This window comes from Rhipicephalus sanguineus, chromosome 3 (assembly GCF_013339695.2).
Source record: "Rhipicephalus sanguineus isolate Rsan-2018 chromosome 3, BIME_Rsan_1.4, whole genome shotgun sequence".
Classification (NCBI taxonomy): Eukaryota; Metazoa; Arthropoda; class Arachnida; order Ixodida; family Ixodidae; genus Rhipicephalus; species Rhipicephalus sanguineus.
The window spans coordinates 186,635,500-186,654,024 of record NC_051178.1 but is presented as its reverse complement, the minus strand read 5'-3'; the positions used below and the strand labels follow the sequence as shown (position 1 = coordinate 186,654,024).

The 18,525-nt window shown below is 44.5% G+C and overlaps 1 protein-coding gene across 1 annotated transcript in view; it reads left to right on the top strand.

The window, feature by feature from the left end:
- The first annotated feature begins 469 nt into the window (after positions 1-469).
- The window catches only part of LOC119387838 (amine oxidase [flavin-containing]), a 34,938-nt gene continuing 16,882 nt past the window's right edge, over positions 470-18,525 (top strand). The window contains exons 1-5 of the mRNA XM_037655372.2: positions 470-816; positions 6,884-6,978; positions 13,333-13,470; positions 15,186-15,296; positions 17,679-17,770. Of these exons, the coding sequence (XP_037511300.1) occupies positions 648-816; positions 6,884-6,978; positions 13,333-13,470; positions 15,186-15,296; positions 17,679-17,770 (605 nt within the window). The 5' untranslated portion in view covers positions 470-647. The remainder of the gene's footprint in view (positions 817-6,883; positions 6,979-13,332; positions 13,471-15,185; positions 15,297-17,678; positions 17,771-18,525) is intronic.

The window sequence follows — 18,525 nt, the reverse complement described above, 5'->3', positions numbered from 1 at the left end:
GCTGTCCCTTTAAACTCTCCCACGCTCCCCAAGAATAGGTCCGAACCGCGAGCGTAACAGCCTTGCCTCTCGATGCCTTGCTTTGCGGTAACGTGAAAACACGCTTGCGAAAACAAACCGCCTGGCCGTATAGACTCGTTTCCCATTATTTTTTTTTTTTTTGCTGCTGCTGCTGCTGCTTACTTCCTTAGAAAACCACGCTCGCGTGCGAGCGTCGCGGATTGCAAAGTTACGTCTTTTGCAAAATTAACAAACACGACGTTAACGAGACTCCAGAGGGTATAACCGCGCACGCGCAACAAACTGCGCGTCATCTGCGCCGGCGGTGCCAAGTGTGCGCGTACAGCTTTACAACCTTCGCAATGTAAGTATATATGTATCCATACAACACGCGGGCCAGCCTGCACAGCAGCGCCGGCTGAGCGCCGCGTACCCAGTTGAAGCAGCAGCGTGGTTTCGCTGGTTTCGACGGAAGTTCTGGCGATCGATTTCTCCTCTCCCTCCGCTCGTATCGCTTGACGCGCCGCGCCCCTCGTCGACGCGTATATTGCACATACACGTACAGCACACGCTGAGTGCGATCGTGCCGCGGCGTGCGCATACGCGACAACGCGTTCCTCTCGATTGCATCCTTTTGCCGCGGCGATATGAGCTCCGAAAGAAGCGCACCGGGCCCGTCCACGGTGCAACAAGAACCGTCCTTGCAACGCAGAGGTCGACGCCGCAGGCTGCCGGACGGGATGGACCATTCGTCGGGAGGCAGCGGCCCAGCTGTCAAGAAGACCACGGTGCTTGTCATCGGAGCAGGACTCAGCGGTAAGAATGTGGTTCATAACAGAGAAAAGGTTGATAACAGAGAACATGTCTTGGCATACATCTAAATGTAGCGGCACTGCGCCGTGCTCCCTTAAGGGCTGCAGAAATAAGTGCCTTTTTCTCTTCTCCTCTAACAACAAACAACAACAGATATGCTACTGGTGTTTATGCTTTAGTAAATTGCACAGTTTAATATATTAGCCTGCTTAGGAGCGTATGCGCAAAAGTATCCCTATACAGCATATTATAGCAATCGAACAAGAGATGTCGCTGGAGTTAGTCTTGGTCGGGACATTGACGAAGACAAGTTCATTTGTCGTTACGTTGACTTCAGCCAGACAGTACTTTATCGTATTCTCTTGACCACTTCAAGTGTTGATCTTACTGCGTACACATGCCTTTTGTATTGTATATGCTAATCCAAACTGTAATAAAAGAAGTGAAAAAATATAAAGAGACGTTATTCCTGCGTAACGAAAAGCACTCGTTTCTTATCCAAATGTGAAGAATAGGCGCCTAAAAGGGACAAAAAAAAAAAAAGGCGAACTGGAACCAGAGCATGGTTTGAGTGCTGCAACAAGAATGCGCTGACAGCACGAAAGGGAGACCAAGAGAATGGCGCCACATTCTCAACGATAACGAACCAGTGCTTTTACTGTACTGTACCGTTGAGTATATGTGAACCATTGCGGCAGCTTAGCGACTCAAGTGTAACGCTTTTAAGCTTGATGGCGTGTGTTCGATTCCAAGTCACGGCGGCTTGCCTTTCGATGGGTACGAAATGCAGGAACACGAGTGTACTAGATTTAGGCGCACGTTAAAGAACATCAGATGGTCAAAGGCAATCCGCAGTCCCCCCCACTACACGACGTACCTCCTAATCATATCGTGTTTCTCGCATATTTTCGGGGACATGAGAGCTTACAAGAAGCGTACGAAATCCTTCGCCGCGCCGGCGTTCAGTCAGGTCAGAAACTATAGGGTAACATGCCTCAGTGTGCTGTGTGCAGTCAGTGCGCTGACGCAGAATGGCTCCATGTCCCACGGAAAACTGTTTCGTCCGGTAGCTGTAGTGTGCGTGTTGCGGCAATACTGTTATAGCATCTGAATGGTCAGCGCTATGTCGCCATAAAGTGAAAATCTGTAGGGCCTCTACATGATTTGAAGAAACAAAAACGTCCTCGCGTTATGCAGTCATTTTTCCGACACCGTCCTCCAAATTGAGAGAGCCTTCTTTTGCGCATCCCCGTTTAATGTGACGGAGCAGTTTTGTAGTGTTCGACCAGAATGATCTGTTGTCAAGGGAACGTTAAGAAAGTTTTATTCTCGTCGTTGGCTCTCGGGTTCTTGTTCCGAACCATCACATTATTAAATGAAACGGCATTGCAATCAAGCTGCCGTCGCTGCTCCTTGTTGCGTTATACAACCGGTTATCCGCGGCGAGTGACCCTTACTCGCGCACGAATACTGAATAAGCGTGGTCTGTTCTCGTGCGATAACCACATGCAGCTCCTGGCGTCATATAGAAAGTGTCGATTGTTGAAGACGGCTTGGCCTTGTATATATATGTACATTCCTACTAAACTACATTGCACGTATAATCTTTTTTCTTTTAATTTCTCACTCAGACATCAAAACTACAGAGTCGAAATGAAATTGTGAGGAGTAAAACGTTCTTTAAGCTAGTGTATCGATAACAATATGGTGTTTCGTAGATGTACGCCTGTCTGAACAAGTGTGTTTAGAAAAAGTATATTCCAACATAAGACTTTATGAACTCTGATGTATACAGTGACGGTCCAATGCCGCTAGGAGAATAACATATTTACGAGGAACTTAGCACTATATATATACACACTCATGTAGAGCACCAAGTCGGGCTAGTTGGTTAAGATTCATTATGACGACTAAAACTGCGCTAAAAACACAAAGACAAAGACGAGGGAAGCGCGAGTCCTGCGCGAGTCCTGTTTTCCTCGTCTTTGTCTCTGTGTTTTTAGCGCAGTTTTAGTCGTCATACACACTCATATTCATAGAAATAGATGTCACTAACACGTATAGGGACTAACACAGCTATACAGTGGGCATAAATGAGTGAACATGGCATGCGTCAAAGACGGCTAGCGAAGTGGGCATCATGTCTTCAGCTGTATTACATCTGTAACCGTGTAAAAGTGAGTAAAAAAAGACATCAAATTTTAATGCGCCCGTTAGAAGAGAAATCAAAATATTAATCTGGTGAAGCTGAGCATGTCATAAGGACATTTCAACGGTAATATTTTCGTCAACTTGGCTCTGTGTTTGCAGAAGATAATGTCGTCACGGAGGTTGTTAAATATTCTTAACGTAATACTAGTGTGTTTTGGATCTGGCAGATCTCATTTCACAGTAGACGGAGGCGCGAGATTTTCCGTATAAAGTTCGAAGTCCAGTGTACTTGTCTAACTCTTGGGTGTCCCAAAGTGACGCAGGACCAAATATCGCTAAACAGGAATTTAAATGACGGCGTACAAAAAAAAAAGAAAGAAATTCATGCACTGCATATCGAAAAATAATCATAATCACGACGAAGAATCAGAATGACCGGCATAATCTTAGAGATTATGCCGGCCAAACCCACATGGTCGAAATCTACGAGAAGCAAAGATTTCGTAAAGCACAGCATAGCCATCACGTGTTTTAGGTAACTACGCTATACTACTGTCTTCAGGATCGGCTTGCTTTAATTGAGAAATGTTCGTCCTTACGAACTTAATTTGTTACGGTGGGGACTCTTAAGCATAATTCGTTGCATCGCTGCGTAATCACGTAGAAAGCGAAACCGGCAACATATATCTGTCGAGGTAGCGGAGAAATGAGCTCTGCCCTGCGTCATTTTGAAAGAGCCGCAGGAGCAGCAGCAGGAAAGTCTAACGAAGAGGCAAATATTCGCTTAAAAATATGCTGTCGATCTGGGGGTCGCTATCGCGATGAAAATAAAAAGCGAGAGATGTGGTACTATATCGGGCAGCCCTGGGTATGCCAGGGTACGGCAAATCACTTCTGCGAAATTCCGCAAGGTGGAGCATAAAATATGAAACACGGTAGATGGGTAGAAAAAGTGTTCCTGCATTTGTATAAAAATAGCGTTGACTCATGGTGGACTAAAAATTAAAAAAAAGACAAATAGGAGGCTCGCCAGTATGTGTATACGGTCGGCCGTGGAAGCGATATGGCGACAAAGAGCGACATAGACCGAGAATATTTATTGGATGACAGCGATAGAAAAAGAATATCTGCTCTGATTAACTACCGAAAGGGTAAAGACAAAATATGGAGGTCGGAATTTTATGATGGCTCAAAGGGAAGTGCTCTCTGAAGCGAAGTCGAGTTCAGTTCAGTTCAGACGAACGTACATGCTGTGGGAAAGCTAAGGAAACGATACGGAGCATGTTTTCATTGATTATGAAGATATGCACCCGGGTGTGTATTTGCACACTAACCTATAGATGAAGCCTTGGTCCAGCACCGGGAAGGTAAACAGGTCCACGATAGAAATAAGCAAAATACGGTTGGTGGATTGGTGGCGTAATAGCAAGGAGAATGGACAAAAATAAATAGTGGGGAAAATAGTCACTCTGCCGCGGGGCGCAGAAAGTTGGGCTGTGAATTTGTTTTTTTTTTCTATAGAAAAAAAATTTAATTGAAGTATATACAAGGCATTAGGTCGAACTAAAAGAAAATAATAATAAACAGTATATTTTTTTCGAGCATGGTGGCGTACAGGTCACCACCCCGTTATGAAGGAGACGTTCATCGAATCCATCCATCCAGGGAAAACCGTTATCGACCCGTTTGAATCGAACGATTGTACAATGAAAATCCGTGTGGATTTCTTAGAAGGAAAGCTTTACTGTTCACACAAAATTTGTCCTTGGGCATGTCATTCTGGACACCGTCGAATTCAGCCATATTGTCGAATAAGATCATGGCGGTATTTCCAGCCAATAAGGTAGCCCGTATCAACCCTGTGCACCAATCAGAGCTGACGAGATTCCGCATTCGTCAATGGTTAGAATAGCACCCCCGTGGACTGTAATTCAGACCCGGAACCAGCGGATTTCCGGAGTCGTCACTCGAACATAATGAGCTAACTAGGAGGATATACGAGATCGCGGAGCGAGAGCGAATTAATCGGCAACTCGAAGCACAAGGACATCTCTGGTTTCATGCTAAGCAAACAAAGCGATTAGCTTCCCCAGAAAAATATAGGTCCACGGCTCATTGTGTGAAATTCTTCAGGTATACCAGCAGAAACAGCACAAACCAGCTTGCTGTGATCTACATGTTTTCACTTCGAGTGCCAGAGAATTCATCAATAGGGAATGAGTACGAGTACATCGCGACAGAGCCGATCTGGTGACTTGAAATAATGGTGATCTTAATTTCATGATAATTACATACAGTGCAATATAATTTTCTCCCTGTTATATGTCATGGAGAATGAAATGGAAATATATAATTATGTAGATAAATGTCAATACTCTTTGCTTTCTCCCTTTGATTAGTGTTTTCACAATTGCAGTTTGCAAACTTTGATACCCGTGTATATGTTTCTGAAAATGCATTTAGCGTGACGAGAATTCTATATACATAGGGCGTCAAAATTTCGCTGCAGCCAACATACAAAAAAAAACCTTGAAAGCTTGCTTATGTCTTTCAAGACCAGCAAGAGTTAAAATAACTACTCTCTGATTACGAAGCACACTGTATAGTCGGGATCTTTAGATTAGATCCATTTTTATCACCCCTGGGACAATGCTTATGCTGTACGCGTCGATTAGGACTGTCTGAGACGTTTTGTGACTTTTTTATAATGACGCCCGTCGATTAACGGGATCATCCATATGTCGGGGAAGCACTTTATTAGTGTTCAAACGCTCACAGCGGCTTAAATTTCGCATGAAATTCAGACGTATTCAATATATGGGCTGCGAAAAAAAAAAAAAAAGGATGGGCATAACTCGCAAGTCTTCTTGTTCATAAGTATTAATTCAGTTTCTGGGACTTCATGTGCCAAAACCAGGATGCGATTATGGGGCACGCCGTAGTGGACTGCGGATTAATTTTGGCCGCCTGGAGTTCTCAGTTAACGTGCACATAAAGTTTAAGCATACAAGGATGTTCTTGCATTTCGCCCCCATCGATATTCGACCACTGTTGCCGGGAATCGAACCCGCGACCGTGTGCCTGGATAAGAACCTGCTAAGCTGACAGAACTTCCGTAGATAACATGGTGGCTGAGCGCTGTTCGTCACTGAGAGGTCGCTGTCGCTAATAACATGTCCTACAGGGCGATATGCTGACGCATATTCTTCCAAAAACGCTCTGCAACGCAATTACTCGTTTTCTGTATACGCTTAACAAAACACGTTGCGGGGCTAGTTAGTGATGCTTCTTTTCCTTCTTTATGAAATTAAACCAGCGCTAATTTGTCTAACTAGGGCACAGCGCTCGTCCTGTCCTGTCTTGTTGTCGAACAATTAGCGCCGGTTTACTTTCACAATGAAGAAAAATAGTCCATATACAAATGCATTAAAAAGTTTTTTTTTGTTGTTGTTGTTAACGGCATACGGTGGTCCACAGACATTTTGTCCCGGGCGCACACAATGCCGCATGAACGCTGAATTTTGAAAGCGTGCGCCATTTGTGTAATTACTGTCATATGGGATCTAATCAACTCTTACTTAATTTTTCAAATGCGAAGCATTTCTTAGCGAACTTCTGCGAGTTTGAGCGTATCTATCTATCTAGCCGCCTACGACTTTGTGCTCTCTTGGCTGTTTCGTTAATCGGATGTATACCAAAATTGGTATGGAATAACATGACCGTATTATTTTTTGCTTACGTTTGGTCCATGCAAAACTAGAAAATTTTTTAATTAACCAAACTTCTAGTCTGAGACACTCGCATTTGAAACGATCGAGTGACTGGTATGTGAAATGAGAAGATAACATGGGCTAAGCAAAATATCACGGTGGCGTTATTTAAGTGGACTTGCATATCGTCCATGTACCTGTGGCTGCAGGTCTGTCGGCCGCCAAGCTGCTTTCCGAGCGTGGAATTGACGTCACTATACTCGAAGCACGTGACAGGGTCGGAGGCCGCCTGTTCACCATAAAGGTGGGTATAGGTCACCTGTTTGTTCGAATTGCGTGCACGCGTATACGACGGTGCAACATGTCGGAGTTGTCGAAAAAAAAATTGATGTTGGGGTGCCAACAATGCATAACAGCGTCGAAGGTAAGTATTCGATAAGCACTTTCGGGATCACGAGGCTGTCGTGGTTTTAACACCAGTATTTAGGTGTAGGGGAACGCCACGATTCAAACGTGCACCGCTGCCGGTGCTGTATTTGATTACATTTTGCATGGTGGTTATTAAAGCAGCTCTCGTATCATCAGTTTCTTTTGCTCTTCGATGAAACGCGACATGCCTCAATGGTTGGTCCCGGGACGGCGTACTGCTCACCCATAGTAGAGTACGGGTGTCACTCTAAATCGTTCATTTTGTTCTAACCACACCCAACCCAAATAAACTGACCGTCGGCGTCGGCGCCATCGGCGTCAACACGAGTGATGCAAAAACTCATCACGTGATTACGTCACCATCATGACGTCATAGAGCGCCAAAATTTGTTACGTCATCACATTAAATCGTCGCTTGCTCAAAGGTGGGCTGATCACAGTGGCAGTGCAAAACCAGGTGAGGCGCAAAAAGCTATCGAAGAGGGGCGGGGAGGATACATACATCGATTGATGAGAAAAAGAAGATGGCTTTCGCCTTCAAGTCGTCTTAGGCGAATGCACATGGGACCCTGCGGTTTTTATTCTTTACACTAAACAACATCTAACTAGCCCAATTCACAGCACTAATTTAGTGAAAGCCGTCAGACAAAAGCAGGAAACGTTTCTACGTAAAAACGTACGAACGGTTCGAGACCAATGACAATGGAATAGTCAACGAGCCTGAATACGATCGACCGCCAATCTCCCGTTTTCTATTACTATGCAAGACTGGCACCCATCCTGTGACATCACAGTCCATCGGGACGGTTGTTGTGGCTTAATCTATATATACCGACGCAGTATATAGTGCCAGTGAGCGCAAATCTATTCTGCGTAGTCAAACAACGAAACACGGCACAAAACGTGTGCGTATGATGTTGGGTAATACGGAAATTCCTAAAGTACACAAAACTCGCGCTGAAATAGGGCATGTTAGTCAACCCCCCCCCCCCAACTTTTTTTTTTTTTTTTCGCATGGACATGCATGTTGCACAGTATACTCCTACTAAGTTATGTAGCACGGAACTCTGACTGACAACTTAATTAGTATCAGGGAACACATCCCTGTTGTGAACGTGATACAGAAAAGGTAAATCACTATAAGCTATGCGAACACCTACGAGATATTAATTCTAATGTTTGACGAGTCAATATCACAACTTTATTTGAAGACCCACAGCAGGAGGGGGGGGGGGACACTCGATTAAATCATTTTGACCATCTGGTTTCTGTAGCGTGTGCCTAAATCAAAGCATCCAAAACGGCATTCGTGCTCCGCAGAATGTTTCTATTAATACGGACAGGTAATATGGGCTTAACTCCATCAACGTCAAACAGTCTGCATTTTTTAAAGCCTGTCAGTCAAACACAAGCCACGGGTCTACCGATGCTGCTTTCGCTGTTAAGGTTCTCGACTTTTGGGTACTTTATTTTATCCATCCTTCTAAAAAATAAATCTTATTAAGATTACATTAATACCGGTGTCAGACGGGCATTTTTAATCGCTATCAAGGACGATCCGGATTAGGCTCGGTGCTGCTACGCGGTCACATTTAATCGCGATCAGGCCCGATAGGGATCAAAACGATCCAGATTGGCGCATCGCGATGTGGCTCCGTGATCGCGATTAGGCTGACGTCTGCGCCAAAACTCGATCCGGATTAGGCTGCACCATGTAGAAGCGAACAAACTTGTTATCGCGGTCAAGAAGTACGATCCGAATCGGCCCTGATCACGATCAAAAGTGTTCGTGTGACACCGGTGTAAGGTTCATTTACGTAAGGTTTATCTTTTATCATTTACTTTTGTTTTTTTTATCCCTTTGTTAAACGCGATTCCGCATTGACTCCGCTGTTGCCACCTTGCTTGTGGGCAGGTTTTTACACCATTATACACCTTAAGACATCATCTTGCTTGCGAGTAAGAGCTAGGTATGCTGGAACGCTCTTACAAGTGACGTTGAAGCCACGAGCTCGTATATTACGAGATGACGAAGCCACCCAGAGCGACCTACCTGCCTGCTGACTACAAAGGACAAATTTCTTTATCTGACAACAACACGGATGCTTTACTAACCCAGAACATTCGCTGACAATGGTGTTAGCTTCTATATGACTCGCTCGCGAACTCTTATCTTCATGTGTGTGCTGATTTTGCTGCATTCAGAAAGAAGGGGAGAACAACCACAGGAAAACAACCGTAGGAAAAAAAGCCGGCAGGTAAACAACCGCAGTCACGGCAATGTGCTCACAGCTGCATACTTGCGCATACCTCGGTATCGTGTACAAATAAAACGTTGCGCAATACAAAGACGAGTGTACTTTAAGCACATTACCAGCACTGTGTACTTGTTTGCTACCTTTTCTTTTGTTCAGGGGTAGCGTAACCAGAGCCCACATAGATAATGTTTGCGCGAGAAATCGTAGAAGCTACATGCTATTATCAGCGAAGGTTCCAACCACGCTCATAAAGCTTCCTTGCTGTGAGATTAAAAAAGAAAAAAAAAGGATGTTGTTTAACTTGACAGCACCATACAGCTCATCACGTGATTTCACGATGTTGCATAAGACACGTGACCTTCCAATAACCGTCACTTGCTTGTGTGCTCTCTAATGTTGTTGTCAGATAAAAAACAAATGTTATCGTTTAACTTGGCAGTCAGCTAGAGCTCATGACGTGACATCGCGATGTTGCCTGAATAGACACGTGACCTTACGATAACCGTCACTTGCTTGAGCGCTCCCGTATGTTGTTATTATTGTTATGGTAGCAGTATGATGATGATGATGGGATGATTGGCATCCACCCACCCAGGGGGATCTGCCAAGAGTGTGGCGGATCATATGATCTTACTCCGGCTCATATACCAAGGCCCCCTATTTGCATTCGTGTGCCAATTAATTAATCTTCGTCTCTTAACCGCACTGACGCACAGTATGAATTACCAATTCGACCTAGCGGCAGCACTCATACATAGTATCTTTTGCTCGTAAAAAAAAAAAAGAAAAGCACAATGAAAAAAAAAAAAAAAGAAAGACCACAAGTATAGCCGGATCGAGTCTTACTTGTTTTACTTCTGGTGAAGCATAATCATTCTTTAAAGGTAAAACGAGACAAGAAAGACAAAAAAATCACAGCATATCCACGGAGTGAATGATGATGAGTGGGCGAAGCTGCGGAGGTTCATCGGTAAACCGTGAATCTTCCGTGAATTCTGCCCAGTACATCATCACCGACGTGAGATCGGGCGCGTTTATACTAAAGGTTCGATGAGTTATGACGACTTGCAGCTCACTTTAATTTTACATGTACGCTGTGAATTTTCATTGTTTAGAAAACCATTGCTTTAGAAAACACCTTGCGTCTTTCGTTGGTTTATTTCATCAATCAACGGCGTTTTGAACAAAATTTTTATTGTTTAATCACGCACAGGAGAAATCTCACCAGGCACTACCTTGGAGGTAAACAATGGCTGCTAATGGGAATGAGAGACAGAAGAAGTCGGCTTTTAGCTAACACTTACACTTCTACAGAGACAGAAGAATTCGGCTTTTAGTTAACGCGCACGCTGCGAATTTTTTATTGTTCAACAACGCACAGGAGAAATCTCCCACCGGCACCACCTTGGAGGTCAAAGGGTAAGACTTGTTACTCACTACTACGAGCACGACGAGGGACGAACGGGTGCCGCCTTAAGGAGCTTCGCCCCTAAAAAAGCCCACATAGCTAACGGTATACATCCAGGTATTGTCGCGGTCAGCGGCTTCACGGTGAGCATGCATGCACGTGCGGGAACTTGAAGGTCGCGTCAGGAGCGCTCGCTCTCTTTCGGCTTAATCTCTCGCATGTCGATTAGCCGCCAGTATCGTTCACTGTCGTCGCGAGTTTTGTATTCCGCTATTGTACCCTATAGCCATTCCGGCACCTGCACATTTTAAAGGGTAATTTTATGACAGCTATAGTGTACGGACAGCGTCACACCGTGGCCTTAAATGGCTGCGAAAGTTTACGACGAGCGTCTCTTCTTGTTTTTCATTTCAATTGCTTTGCCCGCCATTTTCCTCATAACCGACTGTTCAGGTCGTTAAACCGCGGGCACAGATAACCTCCGTGCATTCCTCATCTGCAATGGATAAAACTGACCAAGACGTGTGGATCTGCGTCGTGTCGAAATTCTGTCCCATATAAAATATAACCTCGTATATATAGTATAGAGGTAGTAATAATTGCGTATCATGGACGACAAAGAAATTATATATGTGACTTGGTTGTCAAGCTTGTCGAGGATGGCGAAGAGCGCGTGTCATTGTGTAATGAAGCTATGAATATTATACGTGCATACATAGAGGACGCGCAAACCGTCCCTTTCCAACCATCTAACTTGACGTTCGAGAATTTGGACTGTTCTGAAAGGGTGAATAATAGGCGTCAGTGAATGCTCGAAGCCACAGACGACCACTCAAGTTTATACGTTCATGCAGAACTTTGTATGCACTAGGCATCCAGGAAACAAATGTACCAGTGGAACGGCCCCTGCATGGAAAAATCCAGCTGCCGTGGCGGCGGTTGGTAACACAGTCAAGCGAATCCAAGGGTAGACTTCACACAGGGAAGTGTACACGCTTTTGCACGTGGTATCGCATCGGCCTGAAAGAAAGCAAAATAAAAAAAAGGAGAGAGAGAGAGAGAGAGGATGACTGCGTGGGCCGTTTGGCGAGAAGCGGCGACTGACTGTGCGCAATGCATTCGGCGCCTGTAATCTAACGGAAACGATTTTCTTTGTTTATATTTTCTTTCGGGACTGCAGCGCCAATTATATATATGAAAGCCAAGGTCATCGCGGGAATTCCACTGAAACATACGAGTCTGTTGCCTTTTCAAGTTTCAACAAATCCGCGCGATGAGGTATACAAATATACCCAAAAACGTCGCTTTTTTATGGCGCCTGCATAATGGCGGTGCCCTGGCTGTAACAAATATAGCCGCACTAAACTGACTATGACAAACGAAACCAACAGAAAAAATGTGAAAATTTGAGTTTTTAATGGGGACACACGATTACTCATGAGTGAATGTTAAAGTTGCGATAACGTACCCGTTATTTATGCAGTGGAATGGAGAACTGAATGCGAAAGCAAAAAAAAAAAAAAAATCTTGTCGCTTGTGCCAACCACGTGCGCTTGTCTCTAGAAATGAAGGTATATACGGCGACGGCTGTCTCTATGACTGTCCTCTCTGGAACTTGCGTACACGCACCGAGGGGATCAGCGCTAAGGGAAACACTCGCGTTCAGGGCATGTCATGATTTCGCTCTCTCGCAAAAGCGTAGATTTGCAGAGCTTGCGGTTGGCGGTACTACCTCCTTGCAACACACCTGTGCAGTCAACGAACATTTTTTCCGCAGCCACTGGCAGTTTGGACGCCAGCAATACTCTCGAGATGCGCACATTCGAACGGTTCTCTTTAACAGTCGCGTATACTGTACAGCGTTAGCCATGTGGTTTGTCCGCGTCGTGTAGCGCGTTGTATACATTAGGAGCAGACAACTGACCAATAAACCCTTGCATGCGAAAGGAATCAATACTGCCTGAATTGATGCCCTCGGTATGTATGCAATCGAGCGTCAACAGATAAGGATAACAGTGGAGCTAGATTTTCGGTAACAACCGCACGAGCTACGCCAAGGAACAATCCAGGCTTGTATATTCATATAGGGAAGCAGAGGGGGGAATTGCCGGTTTTCAAATTGAAGGATACCCGACGTGGTGGTTCAGCGGGTAAGGTGTTGAGCTGTGGAGCAAGAAAGTTTGTTCGATTGCCGGCCACGGCAGCCACATTTAAGAGTGGGCAAAATGAAAAAAGAAAAAAAAAAGAGGAATAGATTTGGGTGCACGTTAAAGAACTCCAGATGGTGTAATCCGGACTCATCCCCCACTCTGTGCCTCCTGGGTTTGGCAGTTAAAGCAGCCGATGTGTTCCCAAATGGAAATTTAAAACTAATTACAAATGTACACGCCATTGGTAGATGAATTACAAGCTTCTAAGGCACGTCGAGAAACACTCGAGGGCAGCATCTTCGCAGCGCAAAAGCGCTTCTAATAAAGCGACCACATCGCATAAACTTGATTTCCGTTGCTTGTGTCAGGCTGCTGCTGACCTCCCCTGCCACTTTTTTTCCTCTCTGGAAAAGAACGATTTGGTCGGCTGGGTGGACCTGGGCGGATCGTATGTGGGGCCCACGCAGAACCACATCCTGCGTCTCGCCAACGAGCTGCAAGTGGACACGTACAAGATATTCGACGATCTCAAGCTGCTGCACTTCAGCGAGGTACGTATACGGGCGAGCACGTCAGACTGTCTCTTTTATCACCATTTCACGCTTTCCTTCCGTGTACAGAGGTCACGAAGATGACGCTCTGGAGCCCATGAAGGCAGGAGCAAGCTTGAAGAGATGAACAAGTCTTGAATATGGGGTGTCGATGGAGCCAACGCTTTCGACAAAGCGTATCTAGTCTTCTTCAAGGCTGCAACTGTCTTCGACTTGATTTCGTGACTTGTCTGCCTTCAAGGCAATCAGCCTTGAAGAAGGCAAGTCCGCTTGTCGGAACGTTGGCTCCAGCAACACCCCGTGTTCAAGAAGCTTTTTATCTCTGTAGAGACCAAATTTCTGTACTCCTTGAGAAATAAGTTGTCTGCAGACGTCACTATTTGATTTCGTTTCTATCACACACTAAATCAATCTATAAGGTTTATTAGGTCTAAAGCTCCAACGACCGCTCACACCCTGAGCACAAACTGAATCTGTTCTCGCTGCGCACAGAGGGCGCCACCTACTTCCCCACCACGGATGGATGTCCCCACAAATCAACCACTCAATCAGTTATTAACTAATCCGTCAGCAACATAGAGCTGCTGGCATTCTGTATAGTTACACGAAATATTGCCTCATTTGCCGTTTTATTGATTTTTATCGAATCAAAATCAACTTTATCAAAACTGCCGTTTTATTGACTAATTGTGCTTTGTGCGCACGAGTACGACTGCAGAGTTTGGCTGTTCTTCTATAAGGAGGCTAAAAATCGCATGGGGCAGGACGAAAGGCGAAATAAGTGTTCCGTTCATCCTACTGCTATTTCGTGCTGATCCATGTGCTGTTATTCCGCTGAGGTTCGAAATATAGCAAACTGCTTAAGTTAACACTTTTTTTTTCTGCGTTTACCGTAGCGATGTGCGAATATTAGAAAATTTCCAATAACGAATCGAATAGCGTTCTATTCGATTCGCTTTCGAATCGAATAGTGCACGTTACGAATACCGAATACTTTTCGAATAATAAGCGCCGTTCAAAAAGCCTCAAATGAACGAAACGTTCGAACAGAGAGGTGCAACGTTTCCTCTTGTAATCATAAAATTACCGAGATGCATGCAGCCCAACGTTTTACGGGACTATCGGCGATATATAGATTACAGGATGAAGGCGTTTTTGCTCAAAACTCCAGTGTCGCCGAAACGAGTCGTCAATCCACTATCTTCATCATGACATTCATGATGATGTTGACTCATGAATATTATTCAATAGTTATATACCAGTTTTTATTTAAGAGCTATCGACAAAGTGCCACATTCAATACTATAGCCACTCCTGTATTTCAACCTGCTGTTACAAAATATATCGAAGTCTGCTGTATACGAGCTTGCCTCAGTTTAAAAGAAATGTTGTCTTTTTCTTTGTCGTTTTAAAGTAATAGCAATGTTCCTTTGTTAAGGCTAATGAATATTTGTTTCAAATAAAATGTTCTAGAATTCTTGGGCTGTTTCGAAAACGGTTACATTAACATAGGGCTGCTTTGAAAATTGCTGCCTTACTATTCCAAAAATATTCGAATAGTATTTGATTCGTATTCGGTTAGGTGTCATCGCTATTCAATTCGTATTCCATTCGATTCTAAAATTCCCTATTCGCACACCCTTAATTTACCGTCATCATTATTATCATCGTCTTCATAATCATGATGTGACAAAATGCCATGCATACACACACAGGGCAAGGCGTACCCGTACGAATCCACGTGGGCCCATTTCGGCATCAATGACCCCCTGGCATGGTTCGACATCAACTACGTCATGCGCAGGATGGACATTATGATGGAGCAGGTATGCACTTCTATGCGAAGAACGGCGATGCGATTGAGATTTCACTATCATGTCCTGCAGTCGGGGGAGAGTGGTTTACTCATACCTCATGACTGTTCGTGATCGTGTTGTGTGTGTGTGTGTGTGTGTGTGTGTGTGTGTGTGTGTGTGTGTGTGTGTGTGTGTGTGTGTGTGTGTTTGTGTGTGTGTGTGTGTGTGTGTGTGTGTGTGTGTGTGCGCGTGCGTGCGTGCGTGCGTGTGTATACACTTGCAAAGCTGAAAAAATTCGTTTTAAGAAAGGTTTCTAATCGTCATCATAGTAAAGATCGAGAACGATATATTGTTACATGTATAGGTCAATCATTTTTACGGAGGAGATCCCTGTATTAGATTGCGGCACCTACACTGTATAGGAAGACGTAGCCCGTTCACCATTATATTCGAGCAAAAAAAAAACGAATAAAATAAGCACGGACGTTGGAACATTGCGTCAAATACTCCGTTCATCAACTTCAATGCCAGGAAATCTATTGCGTGGGGTTCCATCCTGCATCAATGTGCACCGACTCCTATATTATGCTTTGATAGACGCTGAGATGTGGAAAAAAGTTGTGGCTATGAAATTCTTTGCCACGCCATTTAATGTTGGAGTGCCCATTTGGCTTATATTCGCAGGTACATGAAAATGAGATGACCGAGCGCCTGTTGAGTGCAGTCTATTGGTACAATTGTTGTGAATAAATATAAACAATAGGTGGTGAACCGAGGCCAAATTCACAAAGCCTGCCTTTCTTTAGTGCCCCTTTATATTAGCTGACTGCATTCGATGATTATATTTATGGCATCCGGATTGGCTTGAATTTGCTCTCATGAACAATTCTAGTTTAAAGTAAGCTTTTCTTTTTGTTTTGTTAATTGGGGTTCCTCTGAAGTCAAGAGTTCGGCGGAATCCCGCCGGAATCCCGCTCTTCGTCCATGGGGTTCTTAGAATGTCAATGCGAGACCAGCCATGTTTTGGAAGCTATTGACTTGCAAAACATGGCTGCTGAAAGTAACGTTTGAAAAGTAACTTGCGCAGTCGTTTGTTGTACGTTGAAAGTGAAACATTCCTTTACAGTAATAAGAAAAAAAAAAGTTCGATGAAGCAAAGTTACGTTTGTCTGCATAGCAGGAAACAGCTGAGATAGCTCTCTACGGTGCAGCCTCGAAACGACGAAGCTCGCGTTTTGCGTCAGAGAATTCAGTTAAGGTTTCTTACAATATATTTTTTAAGGATGCCTGGCATATTGAGTTTAGCTTAAATGGTTATATATAGTAGGAATACATCTTTGGTCTTACGGGCCTATCAGGAGGACCGCCGTATCATGATCTGAAAACCTGAAAAAGAAAGCAAAAAAAAAGGCAGAATGTTTTCTTTGATGTTGTCTGGTTAGCGATATATCATGAGAGTATTGGCTCAGATGAAACGAAGCTTACGAGACAGGAAAAAAAAAAGTTTCATTAACGCAACTAGTTGAACTCCACGTACAGTCGAGATTCATTTCATCTTTGGCAAAATGGAAAGGTTGAATGAGTGAAAGAGTAATTATGTAATTAATCCATCGTTTATGCTGTAATTATGTCGGAGTTGTTTCGCTTACCGTGCTAGATAGTTCGCACGCTGAATGTGATAGAGAGAATAACTTATTTACTTATAGTACGCACACCGAGCACAGGCACTCGTACAGTTGAAGTGTCTGGTTGAGGTCAGGGAAAGCTTAGAGCGTATTCGTTGCGAGCAAATCATTTGCTAGCGCTGCTCCAAGAGCCACATATATGGTGTAGAGAGAGACAGAGAGAGAAGGAGAGAAAGGCAATGGAAAGGCAGGGAGGTTAACCCGGTTGCACCCGGTTTGCTACCCTACTCGGGGGAGGGGGAAGGGAAGAATAAAGAAAGGAAGGAGAAAACAACTAATACGCTCGCACGCATAGCAGCGTTCACTGCACACACCCTGGAGGTTTCATACTGCGAACTGTCACAGAGATCTGTTCGACTGCGAGTGCCTTAGATGAAGTAGGCTGCAATGCATGATTTTAATGAAGGCTTGCTAGGATTGGCTCCAAGTTGAGGAGTTGAGGAGTGAGCGTGTTGTGCTTATCAATGACCTGAACACAGCAATGACACGTAGAGTCTACATAGTAGCCTTCGAGGCCGTAGCAATTGCATGCTCCCAAAAAGTCCAATATGTTTTAAGTTGCAAAGAATATTACTCTGATATGCTCACTCATCGACGGCAGCTTGGAATTGGCGTTTTCAAGCGGACGTAAGTTTTAGTGCCTGCAATCAGGCGTATACAATTAAGAGGCTTGTATCGCCCCAGTCGGACAAGAAATTTGTGAGACATGTCTCTGCCCCGCGTGCAGGTCCCCGCCGTAGACCCGTGGAACTGCCCCCACGCGGAAGAGTGGGACGCTATGACGCTGCAGAATTTCTTCGAGAAGGAGTCGTGGACAAAGTACGTATGCGTTTTACTGCGATAGTAATTATACGTGGACACTCCAGGGGCAATCTTGCCGTCGCCGTGAGGTTCCGTATGAAGCCCCCGCACATCGTATGTTCTGTGTGCGACTGAAAGCGCAGAAGGGCAGCCGACGATCGCGGCCCCAGCGGAGAGCAACCGCGCCGGCCGTCTTTTGTCACGCGGAACTGCAATTGGAAGGGGGGGGGGGGCATCGTGGCTCTGGCAGGCCCGGAAGTAATTCATAAAACGTCCGCTTATAACTGTGAAAATATATATATTATAATAATAAATAACGCAGTAAATTTACACCTGTTGACATTTTATAGTGTTCTTGTGTGTCCCTATGTTAATCCTCGTCTGTTTAGACCTCCGTTTACTTCATAGGTTGAGTAGAAGTCACTTCAAACATTATAATTTTCTTTGGTTAAGAGCAGACGACGCGCTCACAAATCCAACTCTGCTGGAAACGGTGACACAATCAAGTGTACAGCTCGTCTACGCCTCCTTTGTTACGTGTTATACTTCTCATCGCTGGAAAACATCATCCGCGATATGTGCCCGCTTACCATTGCAGGAGCATATGGTCGGGTTACATCGAGTAGTCTTACATGCATGGATAACCTGAGTGACTGTATAGACGAAGTGATCAAGCTTATATTTATCGCCTGAATCTCGGCACTGCAGCACAATATACGACGTGATTATACCTGCTTTAGCTAATTTTGTCCGCTCTTAGATTAGACGTTCAC